The 17456-nt window shown below is 34.4% G+C and overlaps 8 protein-coding genes across 8 annotated transcripts; 3 read left to right on the top strand and 5 right to left on the bottom strand.

Annotated features, from left to right (window-relative positions):
* Positions 1–1648: 1648 nt before the first annotated feature.
* RO3G_16945 (uncharacterized protein) lies at positions 1649–2925 on the bottom strand (the record flags this gene model as incomplete). The annotated part of the gene is made up of 6 exons (XM_067671529.1): positions 1649–1663; positions 1773–2099; positions 2157–2277; positions 2330–2424; positions 2483–2605; positions 2662–2925. 6 exons carry the CDS (start codon positions 2923–2925, stop codon positions 1649–1651), a joined length of 945 nt encoding a protein of 314 aa, XP_067527819.1.
* Positions 2926–3878: 953 nt separating this feature from the next.
* On the top strand, positions 3879–5335 carry RO3G_16944 (uncharacterized protein; the record flags this gene model as incomplete). Its single annotated transcript, XM_067671528.1, has 7 exons — positions 3879–3998; positions 4042–4186; positions 4242–4336; positions 4390–4481; positions 4538–4705; positions 4759–5083; positions 5138–5335. The coding sequence occupies 7 exons, from the start codon at positions 3879–3881 to the stop codon at positions 5333–5335; spliced, it is 1143 nt and encodes a 380-aa protein (XP_067527818.1).
* Positions 5336–6297: 962 nt separating this feature from the next.
* RO3G_16943 (uncharacterized protein) lies at positions 6298–6819 on the top strand (the record flags this gene model as incomplete). Its single annotated transcript, XM_067671527.1, has 2 exons — positions 6298–6304; positions 6350–6819. 2 exons carry the CDS (start codon positions 6298–6300, stop codon positions 6817–6819), a joined length of 477 nt encoding a protein of 158 aa, XP_067527817.1.
* Positions 6820–7246: 427 nt separating this feature from the next.
* On the bottom strand, positions 7247–7835 carry RO3G_16942 (uncharacterized protein; the record flags this gene model as incomplete). The annotated part of the gene is made up of 3 exons (XM_067671526.1): positions 7247–7477; positions 7528–7580; positions 7637–7835. The coding sequence occupies 3 exons, from the start codon at positions 7833–7835 to the stop codon at positions 7247–7249; spliced, it is 483 nt and encodes a 160-aa protein (XP_067527816.1).
* A 455-nt stretch (positions 7836–8290) lies between these two features.
* RO3G_16941 (uncharacterized protein) lies at positions 8291–10058 on the bottom strand (the record flags this gene model as incomplete). The annotated part of the gene is made up of 5 exons (XM_067671525.1): positions 8291–8607; positions 8669–9405; positions 9459–9647; positions 9698–9982; positions 10039–10058. 5 exons carry the CDS (start codon positions 10056–10058, stop codon positions 8291–8293), a joined length of 1548 nt encoding a protein of 515 aa, XP_067527815.1.
* A 660-nt stretch (positions 10059–10718) lies between these two features.
* RO3G_16940 (5-methyltetrahydropteroyltriglutamate-homocysteine S-methyltransferase) lies at positions 10719–13028 on the bottom strand (the record flags this gene model as incomplete). Its single annotated transcript, XM_067671524.1, has 1 exon — positions 10719–13028. The coding sequence occupies one exon, from the start codon at positions 13026–13028 to the stop codon at positions 10719–10721; it is 2310 nt and encodes a 769-aa protein (XP_067527814.1).
* A 742-nt stretch (positions 13029–13770) lies between these two features.
* Positions 13771–15877, bottom strand: RO3G_16939 (uncharacterized protein; the record flags this gene model as incomplete). The annotated part of the gene is made up of 4 exons (XM_067671523.1): positions 13771–14285; positions 14334–14666; positions 14716–15345; positions 15478–15877. The coding sequence occupies 4 exons, from the start codon at positions 15875–15877 to the stop codon at positions 13771–13773; spliced, it is 1878 nt and encodes a 625-aa protein (XP_067527813.1).
* An 862-nt stretch (positions 15878–16739) lies between these two features.
* RO3G_16938 (uncharacterized protein) lies at positions 16740–17147 on the top strand (the record flags this gene model as incomplete). Its single annotated transcript, XM_067671522.1, has 1 exon — positions 16740–17147. One exon carries the CDS (start codon positions 16740–16742, stop codon positions 17145–17147), a length of 408 nt encoding a protein of 135 aa, XP_067527812.1.
* Between the last annotated feature and the right edge of the window lie 309 nt (positions 17148–17456).

Below are 17456 nucleotides of genomic sequence, written 5' to 3'. Positions count from 1 at the left end.
TACAGAGTGTTGTCGATGCATCTTATGGGATGGTAAGGAAATAACAACAAAAAAAAGGAAAGATCAATCGAAATAGAAAAAGGCAGCTGCCGATTAAATATATATATATATACTTTACTAAAAAGTAAAGTAGTAGAGGATATCCAAATAATATAAAAAAAAATATAGCTTGTTTTCTTTTTTAAGAGCATGCAAGCACATAATAGCCATTTTAACTAGCATTTTTCGCAGTTATTTTTCGATCGTATTAAGTTTAATAGAGGAAATTCTTGAGATTAATTCAAACAGAGAAACAATTAAGTCCGTTTATGTATACATATTAGATAACAATGTGCTCGATCTTCGATCGCTGTTATCAAGTCAAATTGAGGGGAAAAAATAACGAATATATTCATACCGAGAGATTAAGATCTTTTATCTGCACAACAAACTTAAAATAAGAACATTGCACATGGAAAGAAGTTTATACTCACATTTAAATTTTTAACCGAACAAATAGCTAAAAAAATTTCTAGAGAAATCATTAGAACATTCTCCAATGTTTAAGAGTCCTGCAGTTATATTTTAATGCATTGGTTCTGATCAGCACAATTCACTCTCTTGTGTTGTATAAATGACAATAAAGTTAGACAAATACATGCATAGAAAAAAGAGACGTTGATCAAGTTTAATGAGATAGTCAGTAAAAGACTCGATTTTTTACTCTTTCTTTTTTTTTTTAGTCAAGAATCAGTAGCTTAATTATATTACCAATTGTTGCTCTATTTTGGGAATTCAGTCGAGATTGACTTTTGTGTCAAATAAAATTGCAGATTTTTCTCTATTATCACTAAAGTGTAAAAATGAGAGGAAAAGGGGGGGTATTATATCATTCTACTCAATAAGACAGAAATAATAAAATGACATAAAGTCTTTTTAACAAGCAATAATTGGTTTTTCTAGTAGAAACACAAATCCGAGACGAGGAATTTTAACTACAGAAAAGAAAAGTTGACAAGCAAATGGTGCAATAACTTATTTTTACAAAAATGAATAACAATCGGCCGATTTACACATAATCCCGATCGTTTTTTCTTTTTATTTTTTTTTTTTTTTTTTTACATCAAAGGCCATTGATGTAAGCTTATAACCTATACATAAAAGCATCACTGGCTATTAATCCTCTTTTCAAAAAAAAAAAAAAGGCATCAAAGTATAGTATATTTTATTATTGCGTCATAATAGAAGAAGGCATATTAAACCCTTTTCTTGTATTAGATACTCCTTCAGGTCCATGATCAGTTGCTGGCAAATAATATATAGGCTGATCATGGCTAGAAGACAGTGGTGGTAATGGTGGAAGTGGCGTATGCGATTTCTTGGAGCTCTTTTTCCAATCATTTGATATATATTTTACATGGAATACCTGTTCACAATCTATAACACACACAAAAGTATTTTAGGTCATTATTTTCTTCCTTCTTTCTTCTTTTTTCTATTATTACCCTGGCATCGTTTGGTTTTGATATTTTTATCAATTATTGAATAACAAACACTACATTCATTTACTTGGAGATAGTTTTTAATGGGAATATTCTTATGAGAGCAATTGACACTAAGTGATTTATCTTTTTGAAATAAAGGTTCCATCCATTTATATCTCATAAGTTCATTTGCGCTTGGTCTATCATTTGGATTTTTTCTAAAGCAGCTCAATAAGAACTCTTCTGCTTCCTGTTTTTAAACAAAACATATCAATTGTCCATCCTGTGTAATACATTTTTATAACTTACAGCGGATAACTTTAAGCTTTTTGGAATCGGGGGTTCTTCATCTTCTACTATTTTATATAAAGCAGCAAATGAATGCATATCAGCATAAGGTGGTTTGCCTGTTAACATTTCAACAATAGTGCATCCCAATGACCAAATATCCGATTTTGTAGATGCTCCAGCCAATTTGATTATTTCAGGTGCCATCCAGTTGGGCGTCCCTGCTGGTTCTCCTGTTGTCTCGTCATCTTTCATTTTCATGTTAAGTGAAACACCAAAGTCTGTTAATTTAAGACTACCTGTTTTTGTTGTTAAAATATTAGCTGCCTTCAAGTCACAATGAATGACCTAAGTACAATAAGAATTTGGTTATTTTTCTTGAAAACTCTAATTTTTATTTGTTACCTGCTGTGAATGAAGATAGTGAAGACCTGATAATATTTTATATGTATAAGAGGCTGCTAATTTTTCTGGGAATTTTCCGAATGCTTTAATATTATGCAGAAGTGAACCCATTTCCACATATCTGCTCATATTAAATTAGTTGTTTATAATAAAAAGAAAACAAAGAGGCTTACTCCAAGATGATATTGATATAAATATTATCCTTTGAGAATCCTTTATAACGAACAATATGCTCATGATTTAAATGTTTCAAGAGATCTACTTCATTCTATAATATATTTAATGCTTAAATATTTAGTTCAGATATACATTTTTATAGCAGTTACCATATCGTCACAGTTCATCTCAGTTCGTTTAATCCGCTTGATAGCAACATATTCACCTGTATCCATATTTAGACCACCAAACACTTCACCAAATTGACCTTTACCGATACTTTTCCCTAGTGCCTAATGCAATACATCACGTTAGATGAACAAATGATAGAATGAGTTGCATTATTTACATAGATAGATTGTGAGCCATCCTCGTCATAAACTTTGATTGCGCAAGAACCCATTTTCTTTAACGACGCTTTTCTATTATTTGCGATCACTTGCTCTGCAGTTGATGTTGATTTTGAGGGCTTTGGTTGATCGTTCGATACAGACAAAGCCACTTGGGTTGCTGCGGAAGAATATCTCCGTGTGTTGGGTGCAAGTGTTGGTGGTGTTGGCGGCGAAGGTGGAGGTGCTTGTGTAATGACGTATTTCAATTGAGGCCCATTCATTATTTTTCTAAATACGGCATCCAACGGCTCTTGTTTGTTTTGTATTAATCTGTTTATTGCAGAAGGTGCTTTTGTGGTTGAAAATAATAAATTATTGCTCTTCTTTTTAGGTCGAGTGGTGTCTGGTATCAATTTTCTATCACGCATAATTCTTTGGATTGCTAAAAGGCAAGTAATGACCTATAAACATTTTAGTTATAAAACTATACTGAGTATTTAAATCCTTACACTTTGCATTCGTTTCCCTTCTAACAAGTCAACTGTTTGAAATAAATCAGATTGAGGTATATGAAGCTATATTTTCATGCATTAAATATACAAGGCTTAATGCTGTATACCCTTTTACCCTTTCAGCTTCTCGAAGAAATTGTCCAATGTTATCTTGCTAAAAAGCTGCTATTAATAGTGAATTAAAGAGCTTATAAAAAGAGCGCTTACATAAGCAAATTTTGTTCTTCCATCATTTTTCATGATACATCCATCGGGTGAAAATACTTTAATTAAACTAAATAACAAGCTTAAGATAGTGTGTTTTATGTATTATTATTAGTACTTTACTCGCATAACAAGATACCGTCTTTTAGGATATCTTGAAGTGGTCCATCTGGTAACTCTAATTTGAGCGTATTTGATATAAATTGTTTGACTTCTTCTTCATCGTGGATTGTATTGTTATTATACATAATTTAAGTAGAGAAAGAAAAGGACAAGTGCTTGAATAATATGTGATATATACAAGCCTTTAGCTTTGTGTAATAGTAAACAGATTACCATTAATGGTATTTCGTCATCTTTAACTGCTTACCCTGAATGTGTGTGAGTTTATATGCTAGCTTTTTGTTTCGAGAGATATGAAACAGTTTTATCCTTGTTTTTTATTTTCCGCTATTTAGTAACACACATATACAACGTATTTTCTTTTTTTTTTTTGTTTTTTTTTTCTTCAAGTCATTATGAAGTATACGTTTATTTCTGTCCCTGCATTAGGTGATAAACAGAATACTTTTTTAAACATTAAAGGAAAACTAGCAGATTATGCACAAACTTATCATTACACCATTCCTGACTTCAAGGTACATATATTAACTTCTTGAAGCAAGTTTAACGTTCTTGTAGATTGGTACTTTGGATGCACTTGTACTCTTATCTGACGACCTTGTTAAATATGACGCAGCCTTTGAACAATCTGTTAATAAGTTGACAGATATCTTAACTTCCTTAACAAAAGGACAACAGCAGGAGCTTTTATTAGTTAATGACAGTAAATAGATAAATACGCGTGTATGGTTATTAAGTTTATTGATAGTTTAGTATAGAAACTTTGGAACAATTTGTTTCTACTTTTCAGTGGAATACAATGAAATATCGTACAGATAAATCTTTACAAGAAACAACAGCTAATTTGAACCAGGTTTTATTATTGCTATTATTACTATTATTATCGGATGATTTACTGTTGTATAGGAAGTTACTGCGGTAGACAATATCATGAAAAGCAAATTGAATGCATATACCCAGACAAAGAACGCACTTCAAACGTTACAGCGTAAACAGACGTAGGTTTGAATAAGGCAAGAGAGGAACAATGAATAATGATGGTTATTATTACTAGTGGCAATCTATCGGTTCGTAGCCTGAATGGTGTCGTCAAGAAACAACACTGTGTATTGAACTCTGAATTCTTGACGACATTGATTATCGCTGTTCCTAAATCACTTTATAAGCAATGGAATAACAAGTACGAAACCTTAACGGATATGGTCGTTCCTCGCTCCTCCATGTAAAGATAGTAGAAACAATTAAAATAGTTTTTTTATATTTTTATTTTAATAGCAAAATTACTGAAGACGAAGAATTTGGTTTATTCACTGTTACTGTTTTCCAACGTGTTGTTGATGAATTTTGTCATAAAGCTAGAGAGGAACGATTTATTCCTCGCGATTTTCAATATGATCAAGACGCCTTACAAACTCAACAAAGAGAACTAGAAGAATCTGAATTGATGGAACGTGAACAACAAGCAGAATTATTGCGTTTAGCAAAGACAAACTTTGGGGAAATTTTTGCTTCTTGGTTACATTTAAAGGCTTTACGTGTCTTTGTTGAATCTGTTCTTCGCTACGGTTTGCCTCCTGATTTTTGTTCAGTTGCTATTTTGGTAAAAATAACATACAGATCAGATAAAAAGGAGGACTAATTAAGATGTTATTAGACCAATCCTAAATTTGAGAAAAAAGTAGATGAAATTATGGTAGCTCAATATGGTCGTTTAGGAGGCGTACACGGACAAGCAATTAAGCAACAGCAAGAAGAAGAGATATTGGATCATGAATTACAATCAGTCAATGATAACAACTATCGACCCTATGTTCAGTTTGAACTTATTTTTGATACAGAAAGAAAACAATAAAAATGACACGCTCATCTTGCTAAGTTTTTTATATGCTATTTTCACAAAATATTAGCGCATCTTCAGGAAAAGAGTTTGTACAGTTTAAGAATAAAAGCTAATTCAGGCTCAAAAAAAACTCCCCAAGTCAGTTTTTAAATTTCAAGAGAGAAAACAACATCAATTTATAGTTCAAACAATCTTCAAATTTAGCAGCTGAGTATCTACAAAGCCCTCAAAAGTATTTTTGTTGCATGTATCCCAATTCTAGATGACAATGTCTCTTCCTACAAAAACTCTTCTCCTTTAAGTTTGCTTTTCATGCCGATCGATATTGTTCAATTAGGTTGAGCTTAGAAGAGCAAACTGGAAGATAAACACAACCTTAAACACGTTGCTCAATACTTTTTGATATTAACATTCTTGTGAATGGGAGTATTGTCCGTGATAATGTAGTTGCTCTTCAATTACCCATGCTGGTACAAAATATCAAGAGCATTTACAATGAAATTATAGTGCTCAGTAACAGCTTCCCTTCAGCATTTCTAGCAGTCTGTGCGCCATCCATTATGCTTCTCCCCTTCAAAGGGGCAATTGCTCTTGGTCTTTTTACTTTGATTTTCACTACATCATAAGGAGAAATAGTATTCAATGTATCTGCTGTTTTGATTCTTGCCTAGGTGCATATGCAAAGGCACAGCTTTTCCCTTTTTTCTATCATACCACAGAGCGCCTCATATTCATTTAGTTCTATTCATTTATTGGTGTATTCATAATTATGTCTAGATATTAGCTTTGTTATAGTATATTCCATAACAGAAAACAAGCAGTGCTATTAATCAAAGTGATATTATGACCGAAGAACACAATATAAATCCCCGTCTATTTCCTTCTTTCTATTACTTTTATCAATCCTGCACTCATACCTTTATATTATTGATTTGTGATAGTGTTAATTATATACATATTCAAACAGATAAATCATGCCTGGTATAAAATAATAGTTGATCTCTCACATCTTTCCTATTTCATTAGTGATATTAGCCTTCATCATGAATGAAAATTCTCAAACAAGTACTTCAGCTGGTAGCATGGGCACTAATGGTACTCTTGCTTCTTGTGATCATATTTTATCTGTTAAATCATCTATCGACGGTATTGGGTGGAATGAACAGTATCGAGAGCGATTGGAAGATTTCGTAAACATCGTCCATACTTCTACAACACATGATTGCTCCTTATCTAAATTCGTATTTCTCTGCACACTTCAGGACGATGATCATTTTGATATCACTGCTTACGTTAACAAAGAATTCTTTTCTGATGTATGTTTATCCTTAGTACGTTATCGTCGTGGCCGTGTAGGCGAGACAACCACTGGCAGATTTACATTTATTGGTCAATGCATTCAAAGATATCTCGATCATACTATTTATGAAAGGCCCGAACGCAAATATGCTCAACAACCATCTTTAGTGGAAGGACTGAAAATATACAATGCTTAACTAATAATATTGAAGTTCATTTTAGTAATCATTTTCGTCACGCAATCAACATTTTATTACAAAGTTGCCAAAGAAAAACAGACTTGATTAGACAAAAGCAGTAATAACATGTGGATAACGAAGCAATCTCCAACAGAATATGTGAATAAGTTACGCTTCTGGCAAGACAATTCAAGGGGATTTTAGTATTCGTCTTGCCAACCAGAAAATCCCTCTATTACTTCTGGTGTTTAGGATATAAATTAGCATCAGTTTTGTAATCTATCTGTATATTTTATATAAATCACCTAGCTCTTTATTACTATTTAGTAATAATATTATAATTAGAGAATAGGAAAAATTACAGTTTAGGTTTTCATTCACAATCAGATACACAAAGACTTTATTTTAATTATTAAAAAATGCGACGGTTTAAAAAGGTTTATTTCTAATATTGGGATGCCATTGATTGACATTGTTTAAGTGCATCTAAATACCATTTGCATGCAGACATATCATTATTTGTTGCTTCAAGACATTGTGTAAATGCTTTAGCATCTGCTTCACATGTATTCTTTACATCTTGTTGCTGGTAATATTGCTGTTGTGGTTGCTGCTGTTCTGCTTCAGCTGGTTGATGATTATTACTACCACCAAACATTGATGAAACACCATTTGCCTAAACAAATATTAATTTCTGTATAAAGATCAATCTTAATAACCACTTACCATAGTATGACCCACTGCAGAACCTACCGCTACACCAGCCGCAGTTGATGCCACTATTTTACAAAGTAAGCAAAATATCTTTCTTTTTAGTTTATTCGTTAAAACTTACTTTGAGAAAATAGCCCAGGTTGACGTTGCTGCTGCACAGGTGCTGCGGAAGGAGCTTGTTGATGTTGTGCTGGTAAATGTTGCTGTTGAGGAGGAGGAGCTTGTCTTGTTTGTGTATGAGCACTGCGACTCTGCTGATGTGTAGAAGGCGCACGGCGACCAGAAGCTGAAGGGCGAGATTGTCTTGATGAACGAGGCATATTAACTATGAATAAAGAAGAATTTATTCATTATTAGCATGAAATTTATATTTAATTTCTTTTGTAGAATCCATGTGATTGGTCAATGTATTCGGAATGAAACGGAAAAAAACTATGCGTCAAAATGTTGTCAGTGATTTTTTATTCTAGCATCTTCCCTATTTCTTTACTCAAAATGAACAATTCTGGGGATGCCAACTTAAAAAACCTTGACTTGAAAGGAAAAGCTTCCGAGAATCAATATGCTCGTCAGAAGGTATGAATTTACTATAATCATGAATAGGAAATGTGTTTTTTAAACTAGCTATAGGAAGCAGAACAATTAAAAGCTTTAAAGGAATCTTTAGAAAAGAAGCAGCAAGACAAGCAATAATTATCTTTAATAAAAAAAAAACTAAACAACATATAATATAAAGAATAAGCTTTAATATTAAGTAGATGAATTGGATATTAGTTTAGTTTCTAGGTTTAAAGCTCATGATACAACCATCTTGAGGATATATAGTAGCAAAGATAGAAATATCATCACTTTTTTCTGTACGAGTATGTGTCCATTTCATTTGAAGGGTCGCTTGAGAAATAACAGCCATCAAGTGCATCATAGCGTATTCCTTGCCCAAACAATGGTGAGGACCATTACCAAAGACCATAAAATTTTTAGGATATTTTTCAGCAATACCTTCAGGTCCCCAACGTTCAGGGTCAAAAGCATCAGGATTAGGATAAGCAACAGGATCATGAAGAGCAGGATAAGTAGTGGGGATAACCATGGCTATTTTTAAATGAGTTACTTCAAACTGTATTTATAAATGTTTGAAACTTTTTTGTCTTACATTTCTTTGGAATTGTGTAGTTGGGAGTAATAGGCCATTCACGAACAGTTTGATAAGGTACCATCAAGACAGGAGGACGAAGACGCAAGATCTCCTTGATAACTTGACGTAAGTAAGTAGATGCATCCATTAATTCCAAAGACAATTCTTGTTGAAGATTATCCTTTCTTAATCTCAATTGTTCTTGATAAACCTTTTCAAGCACATCAGGATGGTCAGCCAAGAGTTGGAAGGCCCAAGTTAAGGCAGACGAAGTAGCATCTTGAGAAGCAAATAAGAAGGTCAAGATGGTCAAGGCTACTTCACGATCATCGAATTTTCTAGGTGCAGGCTTTCCAGCCTTTTCACATTCCACTTCATATTCATTCATCGAACTAATCCAAGCATCCATCATTGACTTGACTTCTCCACCTTGAGCCATACGAATACGACTGTCCTTGATACATTCAATAAAATGTTTTACAATGAACTTGCGAGATTGAATGGCTTTATAGACCTTGGTACCTGGTAAAGGAATAGGGAAATTGACAAGTTCTAAAGCAGCAGTAATGTTAAAGTATTCTTGAGAAATCTGTGTTGCGACTGCATCAGACATGTATTCACCCAAGAAGACACGAAGAGAAGCCTCCATGTTGATCTCACGGAAACGTAATTGATATTGCTCCGATCTTCCATCCAATGAAAGCCATTCGTCAAAGTGTTTTTGATAAACTTTTTCTTGAATAGGAATATAGATTCTGTATAATAAAATAAGCCTCTCTCGTTTGTGTATAAATAAACAGATAATTACCCAAGCGCTTTACGTGTAAAGAGGACATTTAACCCTTTACGATAATCAACGTGAGCCTTTCCACTTAAAAACACCCAATTATCAGCACACAAGATATGTCTCATAGAATTGACCACAGCAGGCTCAGCATAAGCAGGAGCGTTCAAAATCTTTCGGCTTAATTCACATGTAGAAGCAATCACCACAAACCTATTTTACTCTAAGCTTTCTTTTTATTTTTCCATGCTCTATTTCTTTACCTATCAAATACACTCACACAAGATAATTCACCGCTTCTCCATTTACTCATATAGCCTTCAAACGTTGGGTAAAGAGAATCCATAAAAGCGCCGATGATGGGAATCTTTAAAAGAGGACCAGGCAAAGACCTTTTCTTTTTCAAATAAACATATTGTTCATAAGCGAATAATCCAACCAAAGCAGAACAAACAAGCACGGTTGTAGAAGGCTGAGTATTTAAGGCTGATCTAACAAAAGAATTGATTGCATTTTTTGCAGACTCGATTGAACGAGGATTAAATAAGCTATAAGGATGATTCAGAGAACCGATGAAATACAATTTGTTTTTTTTTTTTGTTACCTTGTCGACGACGCTGACATGTTTACTTTTTTTTATCTGCCAAATAAATAAATAAATAAATAATGAAAGAAAGAAAAAAAAAGATATGCTATAGGCTAATGAATAGATAAACAAGGACTTTTTTCTCTTTTTCTCCTCTTGTATGCTTTGAAAAAAAAAAAAAAAAAAAAAAAGAAAACCTTATTTTTTGTGTAAAAAAAAGGGGAAGGGAACACCAAAAAAAAATTGGCTTGCAGTCGCTTATCAATTCGGAAATATAATTAACATAGAGAATGAAATGAAACAAAAGTAGCTTTATAGATAACAATGACAAGATGTACAAGGATTATATAGCAACAACGAAAAGAAGTGATCACTCTTTATCAAAAGAAAACAATGATAGTAAGTCAAGTAATATAAAAATAAGCGAGAATGTTTGTCTGCAAGTTTGTCCGGAGCAACAATAAGCTCAGACAAAACTACCATTTACGGTTAACAGGTACTAGGGAAAATAATTCCTTCCATTCATGGTACCATCAAGAGATTTTCATCAAAAAATAAACAATAAAAAATAGTAAATAATTTTATTTGAGACAAATTATAAAAATATAAATTTAAAATAACTATTTTACAGTGTTGAACTTTATACAAGGTAAATGGGAATTTGATTATCTAATGAGTGTTGAACTTTTTTAAGCAATTTAATATAAAGCACGGAGTTTTTTGGCGACTTCAACCATGTTGGTCAAGGCAGCTTCGGTTTCCTTCCATCCACGAGTCTTCAAACCACAATCAGGGTTGACCCAAACACGTTCCTTGGGAATGTACTTGATGACACCGTCGATCTTTTCCTTCATTTCCTCAACACCAGGCACACGAGGGGAGTGAATATCAAAGACACCAGGACCGACTTCTTGAGGGTAGCCTTGGGTCTTGAAGACTTCCAAAAGACGCTCTTGAGACTTACTGTTTTCAATAGTGATCACATCAGCATCCAAGGCAGCAATGGCAGCAAAAATGTCGTTGAAGTCAGAGTAACACATGTGAGTATGGATTTGAGTTTCATCACGGACACCAGCGGTAGACAAACGGAAACAACCAACAGACCATTCAAGGTAAGCATCCCAATCAGCACGACGGATGGGCAAACCTTCACGGATAGCAGGTTCATCAACTTGAATACAGGGAATACCAGCAGATTCCAAGTCAACAACTTCATCACGAAGAGCCAAACCGATTTGAGCACAGATTTGATTCAAGGGAAGATCATCACGAACAAAGGACCACTTCATCATGGTGACAGGACCAGTCAACATACCCTTCATGGGCTTAGAGGTCAAAGATTGAGCATAAGAGATTTCAGCAATAGTCATAGGACCACGACGAGAGACATCACCATAGATGACAGGAGGCTTGACACAACGAGAACCGTAAGAGACAACCCAACCGTTTTCAGTGAAACCATAACCGTGAAGAAGGTGACCAAAGTGTTCCACCATATCGTTACGTTCGGGTTCACCGTGAACAAAGACATCCAGACCGACCTTTTCTTGGAATTCGACCATCTTCTTCATTTCAGATTTGATGAAAGCATCATAGTCAGCAGAAGACAATTCGCCCTTGTTGTGCTTTTGACGAGCGACACGGATTTCCTTGGTTTGAGGGAAAGAACCGATGGTGGTAGTAGGGAAAAGAGGCAACTTGAGCTTCTTGACTTGAGCCTCACGACGAACAGGGAAAGCGTTGGGACGCTTCCAGGCTTCAGCAGGAATCTTGGCGGCACGGTCACGCACTTCAGGATTGACGGTTTGACGAGAGGTACGACGGGATTCGACAGCAGCCGCGTTCTTGTCCAAAGCTTCCTTGACAGAGTCAGCACCATCACGGAGAGCCTTGGCAATGGTTACGATTTCTTGAGTCTTTTCAACAGAGAACGACAACCAGCTGAACAACTCTGGGTTCTCGGCAGCAATCTTCTTTTCAAAAGAGGTGGAGAAAGGAGAGTGAGCCAAAGAACAAGAGGGAGCGATGAAGACACGGTCTTGACCAAGAGCTTGAACAGCCTTTTGAGCCGTTTTAATGGATTCAGCCAAGTTGTTGATCCAGATGTTACGACCATCGACGAGACCAAGAGACAAGATTTGGTTGTTTTTGAGGAGAGGCAAGACAACATCTAATTCTTGAGGAGCACGGACCAAGTCAAGATGGATGGCATCAATGTGAGGCAAGAGGCCAGTAACATTGTCTTCAACACGACCAAAGTAAGCAGCAACGAGCACCTTGATGTTGGTTTGAGACTTGATGGTCTTGTAAGCTTCTTCAAAGGCGGCCTTGACATTGGCAGGCAAGTCAAGGATAAGGGCAGGTTCATCGATCTGAACCCATTGAGCACCAGCAGCTTCCAATTGCTTGAGGAGTTCAACATAGAGAGGCAACAATTGAGGCAAGAGAGTAAGAGTATCGAATTCTTCAAAGCCCTTGGCAGCCTTAGCCAAGTGAAGGAAGGTGACAGGACCAACCAAGACAGGACGGGTCTCGATACCGATAGCCTTGGCAGCATTGTATTGTTCAACAGCGCGAGGGTTTTGCAGCTTGAAGGATTGGTTGGGTTCTAATTCGGGAACGATGAAATGGTAGTTGGTATCAAACCACTTCTTCATTTCTTGAGCGGGAACATCAATCTTTTCGGATGTCTCGGTGGCAGGCTTTTGAAGACCACGACCCATAGCAAAGAATTGTTGAAGGGGGTCCTTGATGTGTTGGTAGCGTTGAGGAATAGCACCGAATTGATGAGCGGTATCCAAAACACGATCGTAAAGAGTGAATTCACCAGAGGGAATGTGGTCCAAACCCTTTTCCTTTTGCAACTTCCAGTGTGCTTCTTGGATCTTTGAGTAAGCTACCTTGAGGTCTTCGGCAGAGATCTTGCCAGACCAGTAGGCTTCGACAGATTTCTTGAGCTCACGTTGAGAACCGACGTAAGGAAAACCAAGATTAGTAGCAAGAACCATTTTTTATAAAATAAAATGAGTAATAAAAAAAAAAGAAAGAAAGCAAGACACAAAACCTTATTTAAATATGAGACCAATTTTAGATCTTTAAGTTAAATGCAGATGAGATGATATGTATACAATAGCCAATAGAAATGAAACAAAATGTTTGTATGTTATTTGAATCTCCGTTTATCATGCAATAGGAACAAGCAGAGATTTTTTTCTCTCTCTCTCTACTATTATTCATGCTTATAATTCATAAAGTATAGCAACCTTCTCCCAAAATTAGTTTTTCTTTGGATTAATAAATTATATTTTGCTCTTGTAGCAATAATCTGGCATTTATTTACATAAAATCAATTACCCAATCAATTTTTGACATCAATCATTTTTTATTGGTTGCATAATTCAAACATTATAATCATTTGTACTACAAACCAAATGAGAAGAAAACTTTATAACTTGTAAAAAAAACTTGATCAAAAAGTACATGAAAAATAAACAAGCTTTATTATATTCAAGTTATCGTATAAAGGATGAATAAGAAAAGCTATTGTATGTAAAGATGAGTCAATCATATACTTTAGCCATCTATTCAATCACAAAGCTTTAGTTTTCATCTGCACCATGATAACACGAGAACATGTTTTCTTTATGCTTTTTATTCATTTTAATAGTAAATTACTATTGATTCCGTTTTTTTTTTAAATAACATTAGTTTGTTTAATAAACAAATTCATGTATACATGCCAAGACATGTTCATGAGCCTAATTGATCTTGCTTTGAAAAAAAGTATTCTTCTTCAGAATCAATAACATATCCGCTTTCGACAGATGAGACGTCTGTTGGTGAATCAATGGATTCCTTTGTATGTGGTTCAATTGATGATGGTTTCGTCATGGACGATGCTTTAGGGAATGAGTTCCAAAAGCTGAAACTGATGTTTGTCGAGTTAGATAACTTGTCATCGTCCACACTTTCTTTATTGATTTTTCTTTGATCTTTGGACTTGTTATCATTGAATATTGCCTCATAGTTTTCGAGTAGCAATTGAATCCACTTGGCAGGAATCTTACTGTTCACCGTCTCGTAGCTTTTTACTTTAGGCCAAAGTATACAGGAGCCAACAGAATCAGAAATAAGGTGGAATGTGCTTGCTGATGCATTTTCGGTTATTTTACGTAGATGGCCCAAGATTGCCTTTAGAGTAAAATAATGGCTGATGGATAAAGAAGCAATGATTTTAACAAGAAATGTGATATTCGGCGCTTCCTCTAGCGTAAAATAAGCTTTTCTTTTTCTTGTTTTTCATCTTTGTTTACCTTTTTTTAATTCTTTACTAATTAACTCGTAGGTATTAGTTGTCATTAGACAATCTGGCAACTGAATCAGAAAATAGAGCAAGACATTTACAAGTAATTCAGGTTCATATTTTTCCAACACATCCAGAGTCAATTCATTTTGATTTTGATTCAGTTCCAAGCAAGCTGAAATCTTGCGTTTAAATTCAACAGTCATGATCCATACATTTTGTTTGTTCTCTTTTAATTCCTCTGTTCTCTTTTCGATTGCTCTTAATATGTTTATGATGAATGGAGGTACGACAGAATTCGAATCATGACAAAGCTCTTTTAAAGATAATCCAAATAATTGATCTAAATCAACTAGTCATTTCTTGTCTTTCTTTATTATACATCTAATTACCTTGGCTGATATCTTGATTATAATTCTTATAAACTATTGAAATTGGAGAGAGATCGGATGTGAAGTACTTGGTTGCTATATAACAAATATCTTTATCGGGTTCAATTGTATCATACATCTTTCTCCAATCTTCTATTCTATCATATCCTTCTACTTCCAAAGCATCAATCAACTTTGATATTTTGTTCTTAATAAACTCTAGACGACTTGACTCTATCTTTTCCATCTCATCCAAATGAAGACACATTGCTTCTTCAACTTCCATACGTAATTTATTCAACTTTTTAACATTTTCACGATAGACGTTATCCGTGCTATTTATTTCATGTGTTCTTGCTTCAGAGCTCCACTGATAATGATATGTTTTAGAATCATTGAATTGGCTACCCCACTGACTGATAAGACGAATGACTTTATAAGGTGTAATGAGCTGTTGTCCAACTACAGCTGTCATTGTCGATGATTCTTTGCATTGCAAAAAGTTATCATTTAACCATCTGCTAATGTCTTCTCCTGTGGATGTATACTTGTAGGTTCCCCAGCAAGGAACCGAGTGATCCTGCATTTTAATTTCATTCTTCATGCGATCCACAAGGTGATCAAACTCCTCTTGTGTGACAAGTTCAGTTCCTAGTAAAATTGATGTCATCGGATCTTCTTTATCATTCGACAGTTTGCTGCTAAACTCTTTACACTTTTTATAATATTCATTTCTTGACTTTTCTGTCTCGTTCACAAGTCCATCAAATTGTTTCAACATACTTTCTACTGCTCCTCTTGACTGATCCACACTCCGTTTAAATTCTTCATGGAATTTTTGCAGTGGTTTGTAAATTTCGTTGATGAAGGCTGCTGCTATTTTGCTTTGCTTTTCTGCTCTATTTCCCGTGTTTTCTTTTAATTGATCAAAAAATTTCTTTAGCGTCGCACCTTCATCACGACCGAAACCAGAAGACCTGTAGCCTGTCTTGGACTGGTCTCTCATTTTAGCTGCATAATGTTCTTCAAGTTGTATGTGGTTTTTAATAAACTCCAGTAACTCTTCATTCTCCACTTTACTCTGACCAAGTTTTTCATGAAGCAGTTTGAACCCTGTCCAAAAGTTGGGCGTATGACTCTCTGGATTTCTTGGTGACCAAAATGACAATTTGAAATGAGACATTTTTTTTTTAAATAAAGAGACGAAAAGAGAGAAAAAAAAAACAAAACAAAACAAAACGGAAAATACGTCCCTTATGCACTACCATTCTGTAAACAAACATTTAATTTGACAACTTTTCAAAATATAAAGAGACGCCATTTTTTCAAAACTCAATATATCACAGTTTGTGTCTTGAGAAAAATCCCTTGCATATTTTATGGTTTCACTAGAAAGAATAAAGAATGTTTTTAGTATAAAGATTAGTAAATTTGAAGCCTTGATTTTTCTGTCCAAAAGAAAAAGGAAGAGCAAATTTGAAATTCTCGATAAAGAAAACAGGGCTTCGTTAATTTTTCTTTCTATTTTCAGCCAACAGTCGAATGACCTCTTTCGTTTATTCTAGAGTATGTTATTGTATTATTTTTTTTTTTTAGAGCAAGAATGTATTGTATTGATGTTTTGAGTCTGTAGGTTGTTCTTGTCATTTTGTTTGTTAACAAGCATATGACATTAAATATAGTGGTGATATGTATTAAGCCCCAAGAAAATTTAATGTAAAACGCATTTTTCAGCCAAGTACTTTTTATTTGTTTTGAAGCCGTAGTGATATAAGTTGATAAACAAACTATAGTGAAAGATGTCTTGTTTAGAGTAAATAATGTATATGATATTAGAGACAACATTTATTGATATAGTCTTTCTCTCTTTTTTTTTATACAGCGAATGAATAATAGCTTTTGTCGTTATTTATTGTATTACTTTTTTTTTTTTTTTTTTGTTGAGTTATGCTTTGAATTTTAAAAATAACATAAATACTCGCCATTCTTTTTGTTTTCTTTCTTTTTTTTTTTTATCAAGAAAATCAATCTTTTCAGAAACAAAAATGTTCACCTTCAAAGCCATCAGCCTTTTATTCCTTTTATTTGCCTTCTCCTCTTTGGTTCAAGCTATTGTTATCAATCCAACCATCACTGTTCCTAATGCTAATACAAAATGGAGAGCTGGAGGTACCTTTGTAGTCAAGTGGGAAACAACCTATAATGATGGTGAAAAGCAAGTTCCTATTCCTTCTACTCAGAAAGGCTATATCAAATTAGGTTATCTCGAAAATGATGATCCTTACAATGAACATCTCTTGTGGGACTTGGCTTCTGATTTCAACTTGGATTCTGGTGCTCAAAGTATCACCTTACCTAGTGATCTTGAAACTAAGAGAACGTATATCATTGTCCTTATGGGTGATTCAGGAAATGCTTCCCCCAAGTTCACCATTCGTGCTGCTCGTTCTTGATTGAGATACAAGTGGCAGCTATTGTAAAACAGCGTTTATATTGTGTATTATATCTATTTTTTTTTTCTCAATTCTATTCATTGTATTTCATATAAATAAAAATATATCTCATCAAATCATATACTGTCTATTATACACTATAAACTCAACGATAAAGAACAGATACACTTTATCAAGCTATTTTAACATTCGCAAGCTCGACAAACATGTAAAGTACATCTCTTGTCTTTGTATCTTTCCAACTTGACTTTAGCTTCACTCTACAATCGTCTGTAGCAAATCACATTCTTTTTTGCTCGATTCCTATCA

This window comes from Rhizopus delemar, genomic scaffold (assembly GCF_000149305.1).
Source record: "Rhizopus delemar RA 99-880 supercont3.24 genomic scaffold, whole genome shotgun sequence".
Lineage (NCBI taxonomy): Eukaryota > Fungi > Mucoromycota > Mucoromycetes > Mucorales > Rhizopodaceae > Rhizopus > Rhizopus delemar.
This window is presented reverse-complemented; position numbering and strand designations above follow the sequence as displayed.